The sequence below is a fragment of the Seriola aureovittata genome, chromosome 8, assembly GCF_021018895.1.
Source record: "Seriola aureovittata isolate HTS-2021-v1 ecotype China chromosome 8, ASM2101889v1, whole genome shotgun sequence".
NCBI lineage: Eukaryota > Metazoa > Chordata > Actinopteri > Carangiformes > Carangidae > Seriola > Seriola aureovittata.
Genome location: NC_079371.1, coordinates 14,577,693 through 14,600,645, shown reverse-complemented (window position 1 = coordinate 14,600,645; position 22,953 = coordinate 14,577,693). Strand labels below are relative to the sequence as shown.

At 41.5% G+C, this 22,953-nt stretch overlaps 1 protein-coding gene across 7 annotated transcripts; it reads right to left on the bottom strand.

The window, feature by feature from the left end:
- Nucleotides 1–2,188: 2,188 nt before the first annotated feature.
- Nucleotides 2,189–22,025, bottom strand: LOC130173075 (catenin delta-1-like). Of its 7 annotated transcripts, none has more exons than XM_056381989.1 (21): nt 21,872–22,025; nt 16,793–16,916; nt 15,120–15,347; nt 12,824–12,892; nt 12,344–12,735; nt 11,338–11,619; nt 10,999–11,239; nt 10,659–10,881; nt 9,822–10,014; nt 9,588–9,705; nt 9,284–9,437; nt 9,020–9,037; nt 8,612–8,680; nt 7,313–7,440; nt 7,004–7,154; nt 6,650–6,842; nt 6,344–6,552; nt 6,206–6,247; nt 6,040–6,107; nt 5,784–5,838; nt 2,189–4,016 (listed from the first exon to the last, which is right to left on the bottom strand). In XM_056381989.1, exons 3-21 carry the CDS (start codon nt 15,276–15,278, stop codon nt 3,958–3,960), a joined length of 2,823 nt encoding a protein of 940 aa, XP_056237964.1. In that variant the 5' UTR covers nt 15,279–15,347; nt 16,793–16,916; nt 21,872–22,025; the 3' UTR covers nt 2,189–3,957. The 7 variants fall into 7 exon arrangements, with proteins under 7 accessions (XP_056237964.1, XP_056237966.1, XP_056237963.1 ...); XM_056381991.1 differs by having other exon boundaries at nt 5,738–5,838; nt 15,120–15,283; XM_056381988.1 differs by having other exon boundaries at nt 15,120–15,283.
- Between the last annotated feature and the right edge of the window lie 928 nt (nt 22,026–22,953).

Here is a 22,953-nt window from a genome sequence, read left to right as displayed (position 1 = left end):
ATAGATGGAACATCAGTGATAGATAAGCCAGCAGGACACATGTGCTTTTTGTGGTAAAAACTGAACCACACCATTTTCAGAAAGCATCAGGTATTTACATAAGAAACTACAAATTAATCTAAGTAGAGTTGGATCATCAAGTATATAAATATTCATATATAAGAATATATACATATAACCTATATTTGGCTGTTAATTGTTTTGTATAACTGCTGTTTCAAATTCACCTCCAGAAGAACTGAATGAGGTGAATGGATGTAAAGTATCAAGAAAAATCACCTGGTTTTCAGCATTAGTCGTTCTTAAAATATGATCTGATCTTTATCTAAGTTACAAGTATGGACAAACACAATGTGCTTAAGCTAATAACACACGAACAATTTTAGTTTTTTGTCTTTATTGAACACAGCCGTTAACCATTCACAGAGCTGGTGGAAAAAATATTTGTCTTTTTTATTAATCAAAGTAGCTCCAACCCACATCTACCTTTAGTTAATGTCATTAGCTGAGAGGTTCACATACTTTTTCCAGCCTACACTGTGAAAGTTTGAATGAGTGTTTTCAATACAAACACACATTTATAAATAAATGCAGAGAATTCTCAAGGGTTCACTTACTTTTTCTTGTCACTGTAACTGGAACTGGATATCGGACTCGTAGAAGGCGATCAGTCACTTGAATGAAAATTACTTGGTGATGTTGTGTCCACCTCTATTAATATATCTATGGCAGAATATCAAAACTGTAATACCAACTGAAATGTGTGTGTAGTAGTGCTGAATGGTTTCAAATGTAGGAAAGAAAGGAAAAAGGCTAATTTTTTAAAGCAACTCAAAACTTCATTGTGATATTTAACTACTACCTAAATGTAAATAGTTTTTTAATATTTTTGCTTTGAAATTAAAATAAATTGTCCTAACAATTTATGTTTATGTCACATGACACAAGAAAAAGAGGTTCAGATAAGCAACTGGAAATTTTCTATTTGAATTTGTGAAAACAATAAAGTTTTTGCCTTTTGCAAATTTCAAACAAGGGGATTAACCCACAAAAACGTTTTGAAGTGAAATACAATATTTTAGATATAATACATAATAAAGACTAAATATAAAATATATAATTATTACAACATTAATAGTCTTCAGTAATTGTTATACTTTGCAATCAAGTATACAGTTGCTCATGAAATTTTGAGTATTGCAGCCTTTTCTGGTATTTTCTTATTTAAATCAGTTTTGTTTTCAGTTGAAAAGTTTGATATATATTTATATTTATATTTCCTAGTTATTTATCTAGTTTTTGTTGGTCAAATCTAAGTATATTAAGTATATGTAAACAGAATTGAATCAAGCTATGAAAACCTTCCCAGTCTGGACAGAGTGAACATGTAATAATCAATACCTGGAAAAGTGTCTTCATTTCTTATCAACATGAACATCTATATTTAAAGATTAAATTGTGAGACTTGGTAGGGGTCAGAGGCTCACACATACACATAATAGCCTGACTAATATCAGACTTTCACACTCTTGACATGCACTGAAGGCCCTCGTGATCCAGCAGCTGCTTCCCAATCTGTGTGGGATGCATTTCAGATGTGTTACATACTGGAGACGCCGAGACACTTTCTCGTCCTCGTACAACCTGTGTGTTCCTTCGACATGTCTGGGGCCTGAGAAACACGCACACACAAACTCGTACACAACAGCTATTCCCTGTCAGCATGCGGCTCAGGGTGTAACTGGAGACACCAGCAAAGCTGGGAATGTCAACACTTGACGGTCTTTAACCGTGCTCCGCTGCACATCATGATTTAAAAGTTAATCAGCTTTATACAGGAATGAACACAAGACCCGAGGACAGTTTGGGGTCTTAGGTTGGGAGATTAATGTGTTTGTAGTGAGTTTAAACAGGTCTGGTGACAACACTGACTTCACGGATAATAAGCCTCGATAATTAGCAGAACCAAAAAAAAAAAAAAAAAAAGCCAAATGGAGCTTGATGTTAGGGAGTGAATACCTGACAAAGTGTCAAGTTTGTGCGTTTGCCATTTGTATTAACAAGAGCAAGGGGATGAAATTACTCTGCCAGACAGACGGCTTCTCTTTAATTAGATGTGTTTATCTACACGATATAGCAGTCCGTCCTCACATCACCATACAGCCACATCAATCACATGTTGCCAAAATCTTGTCTAAGAAAAGATCTTTATTTATAAAAACAAGTATTACCAGTTACATACTGAAAAAAGCAACTTTTCAGAGCCAAGGCAGGTATGAATGGTACATCATTTTACATGGATAGGCAACAGTACAAATATACTATGTGTGTGGGGAGTTTAAAAAACAAAACAAAGATGGTTGGTCTCTTTTGCCTTTAAAACAAGTCAGCGGTAAAACTGGGACTTAAAAAGTAGAACACATTGCATAATGCTCTCACCCACTGCTCCCTCACGTACAAACTCTGAAATACAAACCAGACAGAAAAAAAGTACAAAAAAAAAAAGGAACTTAGACTAAAATGTGCTTTTGTCTACCTCTTAAATTAAACATCAATATCTCCCCAACCTGTCTGTTTAAACTCGAGTCTCCTCTGAGTGAAGAAGCCTCCTAAATCAAATCAAATGAATGCAGATGTGCATGCATGAATAGCAAATAAAGAGCAAGTAGTGATTTTTTTGTTTACAGGTTTGTTAAGAAATCAGACTCAGAGAAGAACATTAGTCGTAAGTGACCCTCCTGAAGTGTTTCTTACTGTGTCTATAGTGTTAACGTTTAGTATTAGAGCAAGGAATGGTTTCTGAAGCAGGATGTCAATACGTTTTAGAGGTTTAGTGGTGCATGTTCCTAGCTTCACATTTCAGGAACTGGTTTGATGCGTTGCACTGGTCCAAGTCAAAACACAGCAGCTGAAAATGTCTTTTTTTTTTCCACAGGGAGAGTAAAAGTTGAAGGAAAAAGTAGTAAATTAAGGTATCAAACACAAAAAGAGGCAGTTGGTACATAAAAACTAAGAAAATAAAAAAAAATGCTTTGTCACAGGAATAGGAGCACATGATAAAAACAGACAACATGAACAGATGAAATAATCAACATGTCGTCTTATGTCTGGTCCGTGCACACACACAAAAACACACTCATTCAAAAAGGTCCATGTTCATTTTTTCCCCACACAGACACACACACGGCCACAGGTTTACTGTATGACAAATATACACACACACCTGCCTTTTCTTGTCTACACCTGTGCTCATCCCAACCAAGAGAAAATAACTCTAGACAGGAAAATAACTCCTATATAAACAGTCTCAATCTACAGGGCGACCGCCGGTCTGCCAGCGCGTCCCAACCTCCCAACGATCCCAGTAAAGGGACAATTTAAATTAATGAGCCAAAACTAATGCAGTCATCCCATTTTCTTTTTATATACAGTATATATAACCTACATAGAAGTCTACATACAAATTCATCGTTAGGATGTGGGTGTTGGCAGCAACATGTCGACCATGACAGAACTCATCAAAAATGTTGACAGTAGCAAGAAAAAACAAAAACAAGCAGGAAGACAACACCAGAATTAAATGATTGTCAACAAAGGTGATTGCCTTTACAGAAGAACTATAATTTAAAAACAGAATATACTTTTGTTGCTACACTTGAATGAATTTGTAAAAAGTAGGTATGTATGTGGACGTTGCACGAAGACGTTTTGCCTGCAACACAACCACTTTCTTTGGATGCCAACCCTCATCTTCTTATCCCATCTGTGTGGCGATAGAAAGAGAGAGAGAGAGAGAGAGAGAGAGAGAGGAGAGAGGAGAGAGAGAGGAGAGAGAGAGGGAGAGGAGGGTGAGGAAGAGGGCGAGGGGGAGAGAGAGAGAGAGAGAGAGAGAGAAGGGAGAGGAGGGGGAGGAAGAGGGCGAGGGGGAGAGAGTCTGTGCATCTGGATCTTCTCTCCTCAGTAGCAGTGGTAGGGCAGGGACGGCCCAGTCTGGGTGATGCACACTATCAGTTTTTCTGGAGGAACAAAGCAAAAATACGCTGATTATAGGGAAAACAAAAGCACAAATAACTGAATTTAGTTAATTTACACACTAAACAAGGAGGCAACACAAAGACTCACTGTGTGGTATAAGCATGGCACGTTGCACAGTAGTGCTGTCACAATAACTAGTAATTCAATAATACTTTAACACCAGTATTAAATTAACCTGGATATAGTTTGAATTCAGTCTTGAATTTTAATTTTATCCTTTGAACAAATAGTTCAGAAAGCTGCTAAATGTTATGTTACTGTAAATCACATTAGTTTTTCCCTGTAACACAGTAGTAAATCACACTAAAGTTACTGGCTTAAACTGCGCTACACATGACATTTCAACAGAATTATCCTATTGATAGCCATTGAATTAAAAGTCTGTGTCAGTATCTGTTAAAAATGATCTTGTGCGTTCCAGCATCAGAAAGTGTATGTGGGAGGGTAAAAGGCAAGTAAAGTACAAAATGGGGCACGACCTGTGAGAAAAGAATGCATTGATAATAAATAGAGATTATTATTACTTATTATACTACGTAAAACTAAAAATATCAGTGTAAGAAGCAAGCTGCACTCAGGTCAGAACCTTCAACAACCTTGAGCCAAAAAAACAACATTAGGGATTAATGTATCAAAGTGCAGTACAGCAGTAACACAGGGACTTATCAAGTTACTTAAGGAAGGCTATGAACTGTCTGTTTAGCCGATCAGACAAACTGTGAACAAGTTCATATATAAGCAAAACTTTGAGACATGACATCTTGTTATTTTAGAAAATTACCAAATAATCAATAATGGATTATTATTTCAGAGTAACACTGCTCAATGATCAATCCATCATTCTTACAAATTGATTTTTCTGTTTAATCCTTATGCTGTCATTATCAAACTGATATGAAGTGACTGAATAGAAGGTGGCAATTAGTAACTACGGTAGTTCCCAAACATAACAAAAAGATCTAATACAGTAAACCTATATGTGTGACGCCACACGTGTTGTTGTAATACCCTGCAGAGCCACAAGAGAGCGCTCTGAAACACAAATCATGGACTGGTGGCCAAAGTAAGATAAAGCTGCCACTGAGTACTTGGAGACATATAACTGACAACATGGAAATAGTATCAAACACTGCTCTACATTCCTGAAGCGAGTGTAAATCCACGCTGGCAGTTGCCACTATCGATACACAAAACTATTTTGAGACGATGACGATCACATCAAATGTCACGTCAAAACCACACGTTCGCAAAAGTTACAAAGCTGTTAAAGGAAAGTTTGGTAACACAAGTAAAACTTTCTTTGATGCTGCATTGCTATTGTTCTCTGACCTTGTTTTATAATAATAATTATAATATTTTTTTATATTAAAATGAGCATTGGTATAACGTTCTGGTATTGTGACAACACAACTGCACACACAACATTTATTATTCGGAGGATTTAAATCTTTATAGTCAGCCTGAGAGTCTCTACACTGACGGACTGTATGGACCACAATGCACAAGGAGCACCTTGCAGCATACTATACCAGCATGTACACATCACATCAGGGTATCATATAGTTAACTATCGGTACGATGACCTCAACCAGTGTTTCAGTACACCATCATAGACAGAGACCAGGTTCCACTGAGGGTTTGATGTTATAAGAGACAAAGGAAAAGAAGAGTCCATGCAGGACGAGAGGTGAGTTGGACATACCATGCTGTTACATGCAGAGGGGGTAGAGGGGAGGGGGAGGGCTAACCATCGTAGGAGTCCAACAGAGGCAGGGAGCCCTTTCTGCCCCCATACACCCCTCGCTGAGAGACAACCAGAGAAAGAGAGAGAGAGGAAGTGAGTGTGAGAAAAGAAAATCGTCAGTAATTGTGAGGTTTCAAAGGCTGCTAACGAAAAAGGTTCAAGTCAGGAAAAAGAATTCATAGTGCTGTAGGAGATTAGGGGTTAGTGTCGTTAAATGAGCAAACCAGCGTGTGAATGTGCGTAAGCATGACTTTACGTACCGGTAAAGTGTCTGTGGTCTCATCCAGAGTGTGTCTCCTCTCCCTCTGGTCCAGTGTAGAGTAGGCGTCTAAAATGTCATGACAAAAATTTACAGATGTTGTCTTGAAAAAACACATTTTTCATAAGTTCATCGTGATCCAAAGCAGTGATGATAAATGTACTAACCAGGGCCAAGGTCATTTAGTGGAATCAAGTCCCTCTTTTCTCCTAAAATGAAAAACGTCACAAGTCAGACAAAACAAACTTTACACACATTTTTACCTTCTATAAATTTTAACCATTCATTATTTTTCTGACACTTACCTCTGTCCAGCAGTGGTGTGGTGCTGTCTTCATAGGTGCCGTTGGCTCGGGTGCTCGGGCCATTGGTGGTGCTGGTGTTGGGGTTGAGGTTGACCATGAAGTCTGTCTTCTTCCAGCCATCCTTCTCAAGAGGCCGACGGAGCTCCTTATGGGCCCAGACCAGCTGCAGCACCTGGCCCGCCCCCCGCACCTCACGATCTGAACGTTTGCTGTGGGACACAGAGAGACGATCAGGCTTAGAAAAGAGGATGTTCTCAGGATGTACCCAGAGTGTCGGGTATTCAACCTGTACTTGCTTACACTTACCCGTCCTTGTTAATAAGCACCAGCCTCTCAATGCCCTGCGAGGCTCGGAGAGTCTTTGCTGCCTCCAGACTGTTGCCTAGCACCTCAGTGAGCGTGCTCAGTACAGACACTACTGTTTCCTCTGATAGATTGCGTCCAGACTGGCTCTGGCCTCCGGGCAGGTTGGCCACCAGGTGAGGCACTGCATGCAACCCTACAGTGGAGACGCAATATAATTTAGCTTTCGAAAAAGTTGCACACGTATAACGAAGAACAACATATATTGTGGAGAGCAAAATAAAGTTCACTATTATGAAGTATAATTACAAGTTTAAGTCATATTCTTGAGAATTTTCTACAAGTCAACAGCCTTACCAAGCAGTTCGCAGTTGCGGTTGTCGATAGCGAGGTTCCTCAAGGCTCCAGACATTGCTCTAACCACACGGTCATTGCCATGGGCCAGTAGTTCTGCCATCATGGGAAGACCTTTCTCCAGACGCACGGTGGCCCGGATATATCGACCATACTGACAAAGAAGCAGAGAGGGAGTAATGAAGGTCATTTTACACCAACAGCAGGGTTATTCCAATAACTTCATATCACAATAATATAATATATGTAATATAATAATAATAATTTATTATTGACTAAAAATATATGTTTTTGTTTAGAAATGGTACTAACAGTCCATCGGCCAGCACACAGGTTCTGGATGGCACCAGCAGCAGCCTCCAGCACCGAGGGGTTCTTGCTCTCTCTGAGCAGTGATGTGTAAACACGGACCACCTCTGGTTGGAACAACAGCTCATAACCTGAAGTGTACAAAGGAGAGGGGTGTTAGTAATGACTGGAGTTTGAAGAACTTAAGCATTTGTGCTGAACACAGGTGATGAGCCGGGAACTGTTAAAAATTTCAGACTCAATGTGAACCCTCTTAAGTGCTGTTCAGACCTGACATTAACATGCACATCTGGTGATCCGATCACAAGTGGACAGCTCTAAACACAGGTGTGACACATTTGAGATATGATCACTCAGACCACATTCGGAGGTGGCCTGGGCCACATGTGGCCACATTGTTTTAGTAGTGTGAACACAAATATGTCCTGGGTCCCACTGAAGGACCGCTGAGCTGACATCGTCTGCCACAGTCAATTATTGTTAGTGTTTCCTCTACATTGATTTATTTGCGGTGGTCCACCACAATATCAACATTGATTTTATTTATTTATTTTTCTTACTATTTCAAATCTCTAAAAGTTTAATTTTAGAGCTGTGTGTAATGCACTGTTTGCTCATTCCCCTTCTCACCCTGCGCTCCTTCTCTCTCTCTCTCTCAAACACAAATAACAACATGTCATAGTGAGACGGGCTAAAAACAACAACCAATTTGGTCTTTCCATATAGAAATGTACAGGAGTGTCCAAAAGTCTGAGACCACTTTCCCATTTGACAATATGTTTATTTGAATATAGAACAAATAGTGATCACATGTGGTCACTCAAGACGCATGTGGAGACGCGTTCTAATGCCAGGTGTGAACTGACGTACTTAGAGCTGTCCACTTGTGATCGGATCACCTGAGACGCATGTTAATGCCACGTCTGAGCGGGGCCTTAATCTGTGAGACTGAAGAAGACTTGACCAGTAATTGCCTAATCATTATACTTTCCATGTAGTGTGATGCAGAAATTATCATAAAACATATAAAAAATAAAATAAAATAAAAGATTATTACTGATGAAATTACGTCCAATAAATAGGAACCTACATAATAATATTCTGAATTCGAAATAAAAGGACAAACTATTGAAATAAAAGGCTTTCCCTAAACTTAAACTTAAACTATAAATATAGAGTTAAAAACGTACTCCATGACTAGAGTTTGTCATGTCACAGGAAACAGGTTGTCCTCTTTGTCATATAAATGAGCTACTCTACAGACTGATGAATTCATTATTTTAAGTGAAGAGAGAAACATACCTTTAGCAGGGGTTGTCCTCTTTGGAATATCAACCTGATCTCCACTTCCATCATCTCCGTCCTTCTTTCCTGCAGCGAGAAAACAAATAAAAAAAGATAGAACATGAAAGTATGAGCTGAAGAAATGATACAGGTTATGTGGGGGTGGTTGAGATGAGCATCCAGTTATCCTTAGTCCTCTACTTTGGTACATTATGTAAAAACGTGACCATGCAACTAGTGGAACAAGCACTTTGAGCATGCAGTGTGACATCAAGTGATCATGCCCATGTACTGCATGTGAGGTCAACATCATTGTACATTCTTATTTCTCTAGTGAACGATGATTGTGTGTTAGTAAAGTGAGTGATGACAGAGAGGTCAATCGTTGCAAAAGAGCTGACAAGAACACCAAGAGGAGAATCTTACCTTTGGAAAACCACTCATCTAAACACAGCAGAGAGAGAGAGAGCGGAGCGAGTGAAGAAGGGTGGGAAGAAAGAAGGGGGAAAGATAAGAGGCAGGAAGGAGGAGAGAGAGGAGGAAAAGGAGGGAAACAGTGGTAGAGTGTGAAAAACAGCGACAGGTGCGTCTGCCACCAACAAGCTCAAACCCACCAGCAGCTATCCATCTTTCAACAGCAAATCTCTCAGACAGAGTAACCCGAAGCTGTAACAGCTGTCTGACACTGACCTTTGCCCTTTCGAGAGCCAAAGCAGCCACCTTTGGTAGCAGGGGCCGGTGCCTGGTTGAGGGGTGTGGTCTCTGCATAACGTTCACAGCCGGGAATTTCACGGTGAACATGATAGGACAGATTCCTCAGGAGGCAGACACAGTTCTCCACCAACTACGGGAAGAAGGGATCACGAGGAGACAAGACGATCAAACATGGAGATGCACAGAAAACGGTGCTTTCGTCATGAGTAAAAAGCACCAAAGATAAAAAATCTCTCTTTTTAAGTGTAAAAATTTGTAACTGTCTTAAGTGAATAGGTACCTTATTGTCCACATCTTTACGATTGATCTGTGATTGGACAATGTACATGAGTGAATCCACCAATCCTGTGCATTCTCTCAGCTTTCTCCTGGCCTCGCTGCGTTCTGAACTCACATTCCTGTTGGACAGAGGGAGAAGTTAAGCACATAATTGCATGTTTTCTTCTCAAAATAAGTCTCTCTTTCTCCTTTCGCTGACATTCTTTTCTTTGCATTCATTGATCCCTTTGCATACCTAAGGCAGCCAGCAGTGTTGGTCAAGGCGGTCTCCCACTCCAGATGGCGTGGTTTGCAGCTCTCCTCTCCACCGTTGCTCCCTCGCTCCCAGCCCGAGTGGGGAACTATTACTTCGTCGGCCAGGGCATGCAGGGCGTGGTCCACAATCTCCATCTTTACTGAGTCGTGGGATGAGAGGTTCCACAAGGTGCCTGGGACGATATAATAAATACTGTTACTATCACTGCAATAAAAGACAGTTTGGCCATTGAAATAATGAAATGAATGAATTGTGCCACTGCTCTCCGAAAGTTAAGATTTGATCTTTGGTTTCTCCCTCATCCATCTCTTTTGTAAACTTTGAGTTTCAAGGAATCAAGTAAGGCCTTCAGACAATTTGATGCAACGCTTTTGATTCAAAAATCAATCTTGCTTATATCTTGTATGTAAAAACAGTAGATGCGCCGATGCTTTTTTGTTTTTGGAAAATCTTAGTAGATGACATGAGATCTATAAGTATAGCGGTTTTGTAAAGGGTAATATCTACTGTAATTAAATCTGCATGTCACAACTCTCGCTGAATTCTGTAATGTAGCAGAGAGACAGCAGTCTCTTCTTTGATATGGTGTAGGGCAGGACCAGTGTAAAATAAGTTATATTTGCTTTTAGTGTGTTTGTTCTGTGTCATATTTCAATTTTACGCATAATGTCACATCATAACACATCATTAATTTTAATTCCTTATAACTTTTGTCTCATCCATGCCAGATTGAATTTTTTTTTTTGACAAGCGTGTTATGTCTAGACTGTGTGAGATCAAAAAGGTACATACAAAGAATTATATGATCATTGATACCTGTGATAGTGTCAGTGAGGTCCTGGTCACGGGTTTTCCTCAGTAACCTGACCAGAGCAGGCACTCCGTCGCAGTTCTTGATGGCGATCTTGTTGTCCGGATCTCGTCCATATGAAATGTTCTTTAGTGCTCCGCAGGCCGAGTGGTGCACCTCCTTGCTGGGGTGGTCCAGCATCGACACCAAGGATGGGATACCCTTCAGGCGACGCACTTCTGACTTAATCTAGACACATACAAGCAAAATTAGTAAACTCACATCAAGGATTTGCCAAAAGGCCACCATACAAAAAGTGTATGTTAAAAACTGTTAGTCTGCAGCTGAATGTGACTTTTGTTTCACCTTGTCATTTTTGAATGTGAGATGCTGGAGGAAGGCAGCAGCGTTGGTCTTGACAGGGTCCAGACGGTAGTTCAACATGGCGATGACTTCTGGCAGCTCAGGCTGTCTCCAAGAGGTGGGAGGAGCCTTCCTTAGTGTGCTGTCCAGTGAAGCCATGCTCCCCCTCTCCAACGTCATGGGAACACCCCAGGCATAATGGTCAACTCCTCCCATGTCACCATCCAAAGTGTCCTCACAGCTCCTGTATGTCGTCCAAGAATGTCACAGATTAAATGCAGTGCATGTGTATTACATATTCTTTGTATGGTACATTGGCAACGCAATGTCTTTGTGTTTTACCTGAGTCTTCGTCTGTCCATACCACCAGGGCCGGCCCCCAGACGTGGCATGGTACCGTAGCCCCCAGGGTGCATGGGTGGAGGCCCCATGCCGTAGTCATCATACCCCACACTGCGCTGGTCATCCTCCAGACCATAGTGGCCGTGGCCGTAACGCATCTCCATCGCTGAGCCCATGGCCCTCATTCCCCGGCTCACCTGGGGCTGTGCTGCATAGGGGTCAAGCTGCTGACGGCTTGGGGCCCGGTAGCCAGAATCCAGAGTCCTGTATCCATCAACTGGCCTGTGGAGAGAAGGGAAAGAGAGAAGTAATTAGAGTTGTTAAAGTGAAACCCTGAGTGATCCCCATTTCATACTGACCGTGATGTGGGATCAATTTCTAAGTGAAGTCAAAATTAACGTCTCATCGGCTGTAATCTGCACTCACAACCATGAATCCAACCAGGGTTAGGAGAAAGTCTGACACTTCTTGATGTGTGGTGGGTGTGAAGGGGGAACATGTACTTCTACGGGAATTATAGGTTACTGTCTGGTTACTATAACTGTTACTATAAATTCTGTAACTATAAAGAACATGTACCTTCGTCCATTACATTTCCATAAACTCAGACTATAAAGGAAGGAAATCACAGTTAAACCACTTTGGCCACAATATCTCTTGAATGCTTTGAGCAAATATTGTTGTCACCACCAAGAACTGAAAAAAAACAAAATGCTTGACAAATATATAGTGCTTACTTTAAGGTCGGTGATTTGGTTTGAATGGTTAAAATGTCAACAAAACATGCATGTATGATCCAAACACAGAGCCTGTGTAAAGCTGCAATAAATGTGACAGATTCATGTGCATTTACGTGCAATGATAAAAACAAAAAACTAAACTAATTGTGACTTATTTGAATGCACTGTCCTTACAGATGACTCATTGCTGGATATATAATCAAATTATTAGATAAATATGCCACCATAAAAGATTCATAGCACTCATCTAAGTAGGGGTTTTATACCTGTAACGATCATCCATGTGAGAGCCCCTGCTCAGACTAGTGTATGCTTCTGATGGCGGGCCACCCCGGTAGTCATCATAACCCCCTACAGGGCCGTAGTGGTAGTTTCTGGGTACTGTGGCAGTTGGGTAGTCGCCTGCTCCAGCCTGTCTGTAAGGACGGTCCAGTGTGGCGCTGTAGCCGCCCATACCGGACACCGTCAAGCCCCCGTCAATGGACATCGAGTCAGAGGGCAGGACTGTGCGTGAGATTGGTTTCTTCATCTGCGGGAGAGTCGTGTCTGGCCGTCGTGTGGTTCCCTCATCGGAAAAGACTGAGTGTACTTCCTGGGAGTCATCCTCTGGGGTGTAGCTCTCATCTAGAGCGCCGTGTGCAGGGTCCACCATCCTGTACTGTAGCAGAGACACAATACAAATTTTAAAAATGGCATAAATATCAATTACTGCATAAATATAAGAAAAATAACACACAAACACATACCTGTGTGCCGTTTATGTATGAATCAGTCAGTTTCAGTCGTTCTATATCTGCATCCCCTAAACGCCCGTTCTGGGATGAAAGAGAGAAACAATTGTCAAGTACAGTGTAAAAATACCATAACGCCACCAACAGTTTTACTCATTGCAGTGACACTGAAGACCCGATTCCAAGTAACCAGTGTGGTCAACTTTCTCACAACCACCCAGATGATATTACTGCTGCTGAAGCACATTCAGTGCTGACCAAGTCGTTCCTGCATGTTTATGGTCTGTGAATCACTGCCAGACTTGGAGGACGACATTTTGGAGTCTATCCATTCATCCTCACACCCTACTTCCTCCTGCTGTAATCTGTTACATAATCTATGAATGTCACTCTGTATAATTTAGACACTTTCTACATAACCGTGAGTAATACTTTGATGCAACATAACTGCCTCAGTTATGAGCAACAGCCTCAAGCTGAATCATATGTGAACACAAGATAATATGACTTGGATACTATTGACTCCTACAGAACAATGTTATGAGCTTTATCAAACACTGAATCCCACTTCACTTGCAGGAGTATGTCACACTGCACTTTATATTACGCCCACAAGGAGGCAGGCTGTTATCAAAAAGAAATGGGAAGTGAAGATTGTGTTTTTACAAGCAGGGCACAGTTCCTCCACAGCTGCTCCATCCTATAATACCACCTCATTTACAAGAAGCTCTGTCATGCATTTGGAGCAGTGCTGGCAAAGCATGCATATCTTCACCACCGTTAATATTTTTAGAAGTAAAACCATGAACACTTAGGACAAGGCCAAAAACAGCCTTCATCCTCCAGCTGCTACGCACTAATCACAGCAGTCCCTTCCAAGGATCCAAAAAGACAAAACACCAGATCTAATCTGTGTCAGCAAGCCCTTAAAGGAAGGAAAATATTTAGCAGTAGATTTTAAACTATTCTACTCAGTCAGTGTGCAACACCAAGAGCTGAAAGAAATGTGCTCAAATGTCAACCCCTGAATACTACACTTCCTGACTATTTGTGTAACCTGAGAGCCTAATGATAACGGCTCTGCTTTAATCGTTCGTCTAAGCCCACAGGCATCTAGGTGAAGTTTCCCCACTCTGTGATAGTCAAGTCTTTTAGCAGAGACAACAATAGAGAAGAAGGAAACAGCAGGACTACATCCAACCAAATAATTTGGCAGTGAATTGGTTCATCCAGCATATTAAATACCTTAAAGATCAAGGTACTTCATCACACTGATGCAAATATTGTCACGCTCATTGATTTGCAACATGACTCACTGTGGTCAAACACAACAAAGAGATATTAAAGTGACAGCTATCATGGTATTCAAAGCATTAGAGCTGAAAAAATCAATTTGTCTATTGGCAGAAAAATCAGCAACTAATCATTTCAATGTATTTTTTATGCAAAAATACCAAAAAAAGGGTACTGACTGCTCAAATATAAATATTCACTGGTTTTCTTAGTACTCTATCACTGAATGTCTTGAGTTTCAGACTGTTGGTGCGACAAAATAAGCAATTTGAAGACGTCCATTTGGGCTCTGGGCATAGCTCAAAACGACTAATCAAGAAAATGACAGACAGGTTAACGCGATCATAAAAATTAGTGAGGTAAAGCCCTAAACAGTTTGTGTTTGATCGCTGATATTAGAAAAGTGTTCTTTTTATTTCCAATGATACAAATAAAAAGACAAAATCATTTATTATGATAAAAAAAATAAATAAATAAATAAATGCAGAACTATATCACACATGCACGACACTGCATACCAAAACACAACATGCTGGAACAGAGACGAAAATAACTGAGATTCCACAGCAGGGTCCGACAAAAGGTGTACATGCATGTGTCAGAGTGTATCCGGTGAGTGACACTGAAGACATGCTGAAAGTGTGTGATGATGACATCCTCAGGCATGTTAAAAGTAGCAGAACTATGTGCAGGTACAGACTGATATGTTTGAGGATGAGGGTGAAGAGACAGATGGTCTTACAAGATAAATAAACAATGAATGAAGACATTTAATGATGGCACGCATAAACTTAAAATTCACTGACACACACTCGCTGAGCACTGGTGGAAAGGAGGCGAGACGGCGGAAAGAATGGATGAATGATAAACGGATGGAAGTCAGAGGGAGAAAATGATGCATGACTTCACTGGAAGGATCAGATGAAGGGAATGATGATCCATGTGTTGGAGGTGAAAGATGGGGGCTGTAGACGCCTACAAAAGACTCTGGATGGGGATTTTTGTTGGGGAGTGTTACCTGTGTGTGAGGGAGGTGGTGACCCAGGGCCGAGGGGCTGGTGGCAGGGAGGCCCACTCTCCTCCTCTCCTCCTCCAGCGCCCGGGTCAGCTGTTCAAACTGCACCTCCTGCTCCCTGACCGACTCCAGCAGAGCTGCTGCGCTCTCACACTGCTCCATACACACTACACAGCCCCAAGGGGAGAGAGGGGGGGGGGCATTACACACATCCGTACAGCCTCAAACACACTACAGCACAGGAAGTCTAAGTCTAACAGAAACAGACACACCTCTCCATACAAAGTATAGCAACATCAACAGGATGCAAAATTCTTGGGCTGATGCTAAGTAAGATCTGATTTGTCTGCTGACAGATTTTTTTTGGTGACTCAGGCTGAGATGCCTTTTTGGAAACCCATCAGCAATGCTGGGATTGCACAACTGCAGATCTCTACTTTTGGCCAAAGTAATGAACATACAGCAGTGACCTCTGTAAGCACATGTTTGCGATGTAAAATCAGACATCAAAACTTTCCCCATTACACTGTGTTTTTGTGTACGTCTTCATTCATGAGAAGGCCGGTCGTGGTTAATGATTCTTTCATTCAAATTTTTTTTCCCCACATAAAGACTTAAAAGTGACTGTTCTGCTCAAATGTTTTAGAAGTATCTGATCATGTCAGCACTGATGAGATTTATATCACACATGTGTGAAATCCATTACTGCCAACAGTAAGTACAGGGCAAAATCATTCTAAGATGGTGCTCACTGAATAGAAAACGTAACAGGATGACAAACTACCCAATTTGTACCATTAAAAAACTATAATTCTCATGACACAATGCTGTAAATTTGTCAGGTCTGACAAACTGAGTACAGGACAAACACTGCAGAAAGAGGACAGCCATGATGGAGGGGAGACTCTGAGTCTTTAAAATCCTGGTTATTGCAATGAACATAAATATTGCAACATATTGATCATGATAATGTGGAGAAGGTTATTGCAATATTCTCCACATACAGATCAATAAACATATCACCACTCAACGCATGCAAGGGGGAGTCCACTGGGCTTTTGACCCCTTCAGATGCTAGACCAGAAAATATTTTCTTCAATACAAACAGCAGACAATCATCAGCAGTTTGTACACGACACCACACAAACACTACAAGGAAACAATATTTTTCTTCATCTTTTAGAAGAATATGGGGTGTTTCATCTGCATATATGTGTTTTTTTTAATGGATGTGCAATCTTGGCTAAGATGATCAAGAATCAATATACGGTTCACAAAATCAAAGTGAAAATATTTAGAGTTGATTTTCCATATTTGTATATCATGAACTGAAAATAAAACCACTAACTTTTAATCCCAAGCTTGGTGTAGGCTTAAATTAAAATGTTGCTATTGTTGGTTATGTCATTACAGCATTTTTTGGACGATTTTATCCATGCATCAACAGAATAATTCATGGTAATAGAGCATCTATACAAAAACGCTGTCAAAGAGGATGAGCCCTTTTTCACACAAAGAGAAGCGCTTTTTGGAGGATGCTTTACATCACAACACAAGACATTTAATATAAGGAGGAACTGCATACTCCTCTGTACAGTTTAAGCACAAAGCAGAACGCACACACCAGCAGAGACACACTCTCAAAGCTCATCTCAGAGAAAATCAGGAATACACACCTTCACCTGTGGGCGTGGTTTGGTAGAAGAGGTGAGAGATCACGCCAAGGTCAGAGGTCGAGCTCTAGCTGCTCATGTGTAGAAGGTCACTGAACCACCAAGCCCAGAAACGAGGAGAAATGGACTGCAGAGAGAGAAAGACAAAGGGGTGAAGGGAAGAGAATAATAAGGTCAGAGTCAGAGAAATGCCTTAGGGAAGGCTAAAGGCACCTCTGTTTGAAAAACAGCAACATAGTGAGAATACTGTACAAGTGTGTCAACAAGGTTGTGTTTGCTCTGTGAGCAGAAAAAAGCAGCAAAAGACAGACATACAGTAGCTCCAGCCTTTAGACACACCCTGTATTTACTCAACATTTGGCCTGCATATGGCAGCGAGCTGCGGTACGTTGACCAACCTGCAGCTCTTTCTGGGCCAAAGAGCATCGACTGTCAGCAGAAAGAGAAACCTTTTAAGAGATAGTAACATCCTTCAAGAATACGTTCATATATTCTCTTATCAACTCATTTTTCCCTTGCCCAGCTTAACCTTGCCTTTTTTTCTTTTTCTTTTTCTTCCAGCCTTCCCTCTCTAATCAGTCTACCTCTGGCCCAACTCTTTCAGTCAACTACTCTTATTCTTTCAACTTAACTGCCTTTTATCCCTCCCCCTACAGATCTTTGTTATCTCGGCTGTGCTCTGAGAGAAAGACATTGTTATATCAGAGCCAAACAAGTGGAGACTCCACTTATCTCCTGATACACCCTCTGCTACAGCAGCACGGCTCCCTTTAGCCCTGGCTAGGAAGCTGAATAAACCCAGGCATTGCCACACATACACCTGCATGACCGGTTGGACAAGGCAGAGGAGGGGCAACCAAATTTCAGTTCCTCAATGTCTCTGTCTAGCCAACATGTACAGACACTCTGAGAGTCGAAAGTTTGGACAACAAACAGAGTCCCGCATTTACACTTTGCACCAGGTGTTTGTGCGCACGATAAGTAGTGTTAACAAGTGCAAACAAAGTGACGAGCAAAGGTGTAATGAGTTCAAAAGGAGAGATGGTGACAAACGACTCTGTTTCACCTGCATCAGATTGTGCAAAATAAAGTCGGACGTGATGAAATCACCATGCGATAGACTATTACGACACCCTTAAGCTGGTAAAATGAAGCCTGCAGTTTCTGGATGTCTATCAAATGAATGAGTAATACACACACACGTATGTGACTTTGCTTATTTAAAAAAAATCCCTGCTTGGGGTGTGCCCAGTGTGGGAAAAAAGGGAGGAAAGTAGGATGGCCTGATGAGAAAATAAGGAGTGGCTGAAGTGAATTTCACAAGACAAAGGAATGTGTAAGAACCAAAACCAGGATTTGCATGCGGGATAAAACTGACAGGAAGACATGATGTCACACACACACACTATCTGGTGTTTGGTGACTGTGACGCCCCAGAGCCATAACCTCCCACCTGAGCAAATCACAAACTGCTGTCCTGTACCACACATGCCTATATATGGTCATAGCCAGGACAGGGCTGCTTTTATCCACCACAGACAGAGAGAGAAGGGCAGAGAGCTGCAAACAAATAAAACAAGCTGAAAGACTGGCAGTGAAAAGACAGAAGGGGAGTGAGTGAAGGCAGGACTGAAAGAGGGGGTAGAGATAAGGAAAGGAGTGATGAATAAAAGATAAAAGCTAATCTTGCATTCCTAGCATTGCCTCTTGCCAATTGAGCACAGCAGCCCACCCACTCATCCACTGCGGACGACCTCAGTGGGACGCTGGCTAATAATCATCCAGAGGTGTGTCGTAGCGGTCAAAAGAACCCAAACACAGAGAAACACAAACTATTTTATCATAATTTCATCTTCATGTCAATCTCAGGCACAGCATATAAACATTGTTAACATGCTACACGCTATCACATTTCACTAATGAATGCAACTGTCATTCATATACAAGAATAATTACACATTATGATGAATATTTCTTGGCAAGTTTACCTAGGAATGTGATTCTGTGTGTGTGTGTGTGTGTGTGTGTGTGTGTGTGTGTGTGTGTGTGTGTGTGTGTGTGTGTGTTTTAACCACAGCCAGAGGAGGGAATTTGCAGCTGTCTGTCCGGGAGGTTGTTAGAACAATGAGAAGTTTGTGCAACTGAGAACATGAACACAAGTGTGAAAAGAGTTGGAGAGTGAGGAGGACCTCACTGGACACATTTGAATGTCAGTGCATCTGTGTGTGTGTGTGTGTGTTTGTGGTCGAGTTAATGTCGCTCTTAACACACTCAGTCTGTCCTCCCCCTGCCTCCCTCTATCATAGCTGTTAGTTTCAGCCTTGAAAGTGAGCAGTGAGTTTCGTTGAACAATGAAAACAATCAGTGTCGCACCACAGCCACCCCCCCCCTTTCCCCTCTTACCTGCTTCCTGAGAAACAGGATGTTATGGATTCAACATCAGAGATGAGTAAAAGGGACACGGCGGCTACATTGGCTCACTAAAAAAAACCTTTCTCTCAACAGAACTGCTTGTACACAAAACCATGCGGGATATAGGATACACACTTTAATAACCACCCTGATGGTTGCTTCCTCCATTAACAGTATTTTTGTGGTGAAAATCCCCCATGGTCAATATGTTGATCATACGACCACAAACCACTTCCCACTTTGCGAATCTGCTGGTTTCTGTTCTGCTTTCAAGACCTTTCGGAACTAAGCTCAATGAAACTGCAAGGCTGAATCGTCACATTTCATTTTCTATTTTATGATAAGTTACCAAATTTTGGTTTGTATTTAGGAATGGTTCCCATAGTCTAACCACTAAATCCTCATATACTTCTATTTTTTTTGAGGAGCTGAAACGATTAGTTGATTAGGAGGTAAAATCCATAGACAATGATTTTGATAACAAATTAATTGTTTATATATATATATATATATATATATATATATATATACATACATACATACACACACACACACAGCAGGCACTACACTACAAGGACAATGAATGTCACTATCATCAGAAAAGCAGAATGTTTTTTTAAAACCTTGGGTGAGTGAGTGGGTGAGGGAAGAAGAGCGCACGGAGAAAGGGTCATGCTCTACTGTAACAAACGGTCAAAATGTCAAGCACAGGGCCGTGATGTCAACAACTCCTCAAACATCTGATCGAGCCTTGACACACCACGAGTCACATATCTGCATCTGCTTCTGGAGCCATCAGTCAGCATGACTCACTCGACCCCGTCAGAAGACATCTGCAATCATACACAAGCAACCAACAATACAGCCTTTGTCGACTTAATGAAACTCTGGTTAATCCAATAAGCACCTACACCTGCCACCAGTGGCAAAAACTCCCCCTGAAACAACCTATTCACTGTCAAAATGCACATCTGTTCACACATCTCGAGGTAACTGACACTGCAATTTAATTTTAAATCAGTGTGATGCCACAGGCTGTGGTTTAAGCTGAGCGTGGCTTGTAATGAGATTGAAGCTTTAACCCAGTAATCCACTTACCTCCTAACACATACACACATCATGTTGACGTGCACGCAAATACGTACACACACTCACACACATTAGACCTTTTGTGGATTAACCTGCACACCTAAAGACAGCAGACACAATTGCAGTTGGTGTTGGGAGCATGCATCAACAGTCAAACAATGACTTGGAGAGGAATAGTCAGGAAAGGCCGATATGTGGGTGATCGTGGTCACATATGGTGTTATTAGTGGTGGCACCTGCACCACCGGCCCCATGATACCAATACACATACTGTATCACCATAAACCACAACAGCACTAAAGCCCACAAGGAAGGCACTAATATACACTGCAATGTGTGCCCGCATGAAACCAGTGTTTACAAGAGGGAAGCTAGTTTACTTGTTCACACTCAGACTGACAGTTATCCCCACCCAGGCATTTATTTTCCTACCTAAGCAAGTTCGCACAGGACCCACCCAACAGGTTCACAGCCTGACAAACTCAAAATCCCAGGCTGTGTGACAACACACACTACAACGGCAGGACCACCACCCTTAAAACATACTCAAATACACAAAACAGGCTCAGCCTACAGTATACAAACATGTCTAGTTTAACAAGTAGTTTCCAGTTACCTTAAACTAAACTCTTGTCTCTGAGGTGATGAACTCTACAGATAAAACCGTCTGCTTCTGTCAGAAAGACGCTTAAAAACGAGACAACGGCAACCGTATCTAGGTCAAACAATAGTAAATGTATATGAATAGGGAACCAAACTCGATCCACTTCAGTGTTGTAAACCCGCCTGACCGTCACGTTGTCGTGCCCCCTGTTGATCTCCAAACCCTCTCCTCAATAGCAGACCTTGCCCTGAACCATCTAGAACCAGCAGCACTTACACAGCACCCCCCCCGATCTAAGAAACAAAATCCCACATGCAATCCTGAATTGATTTGCCAACGTAACACATCAATCTGGGGCAGGAGCAACGAGCAGACAGCAGTAGCTTAACACAGAGGCAAACACGTTGGTATAAAATGACTCTCACGAACAAAGACTCACGCATTTGAGCATTGAGTTACTCGGTGGTTTTGCAAACGCAGTGCAGTTCAGTTCAGTTCAGATAAATGACAATGTTGGAGATCAAATCAGCCCAGTTGGCCACAATGCACGCTCGGCAACCCGTGTGACCTGGTTTGGCTGTCTTGCTACGTTAGCATCACAATAACCCACATAGCCGACAAGCAGGCTAGCGTTAGCATAGCAAACACAGGTTAATCGCAAGAGCTGGAGTTGGCTTGTGTTCAGCTAAGCGGCCTTTTAAGCTAATTTAGACGGCATTGTGAGTTTTAGCTTTTGGTATCAGGGACCGGTTTGAATCAGTTATCACAGACAGGCAACGGAACCGCCGCGTCTGACGGTGTGAACTTTAAGTTAGCATCGAAAGCTAACGTTAGCCTCGGAGAGTCGTGTATCTGATATGTCGATGCGACCACTCCTTGCCAACGCTGCAGTGCACCCACTATCTGTGTGTGAAAAAAAACAACAACGCAGGCCCCACCATATTAACCATCTGGAAATATTTATATATTTCACTCACCTGCTTGTGGAAAGCCTGCCCCAACGCCTTCCAGACAACTCCGTTTTTCGGTGTGTTTTCTCCCCTCTTTTCCCCTCCTTCTCCGGGTTCTGGGTCAAGCTCGTTAAAGACGAAGCGACATCACCGAGTTTTCTATCAAAGAGAGGGCGGGGTCAACCAGCGGCTTTACCGTAAACACTGCGCGCACACAAATTCTCCTCTCATACAGGTGTTTGTCACAACTTGCGAGACAGGCCCACTCATTCTGTAGTCAGAAAACTGAATAATGCCCTTCCCTAAAACTATGATTAACCTCACATGGGGCCCACTTTATACATAGCTGTTTGAATATTTCTGAAGACACCCACAAACTAAGTAATACTCTAAACCAGAAATCATTAGTTGGTTAATTCATTAGTCAGTTAATTGGCTGAAAAAATCCACTTGCATCAGCTTTTGTGTTTTTTGTGATATTAAACTTAGCATGTTTGGGCTTTTTCTTGTCTTACAATTTAAAAACTAAACAATCCAGCAGATGTATTGAAAAGTAGTTGCTGGTTGCAGCCTCACAGTAATTCAGTGATGGATTAATACTAGCTTGCCTTAACGTTTCTGTGTGTTAATTACTTGACATGCAGAAAAATTGAAGCAATTTGATAAAACACATATAAAATAGAATATAAAACAATATAAACTTAAACAATTATGGTATTAAAACTACATTTTGACAGAGCCCCCCCACAAGACAAGGCTAGTTGTTATGGTTGATAATGTACTTCTGTCTGATATGAGCGAGCGTATGATTATAAAAGGGGAGTAGGGGATTTAAATTCTCTTGCAGTAGTGTAATAAATCGACTACCTCCCATTGCCTCCTCTCTCCTCCCATTTTCCATCTGTCGCTCCCTCTCCCTCACATATACACCCACTAATGTTATCTCATTGATTGCCCAAGAACAATAGCCTGAGAGGAAGAAGCATTTCTTGGGGAAGTACAACAGCAGCATTCCACACCAACACGACAAAACTATGACACATGAAACCACTACCAGTGACCATCACATAAACACATAAAGTAATAGATGAATCATGTCTGACCATGTC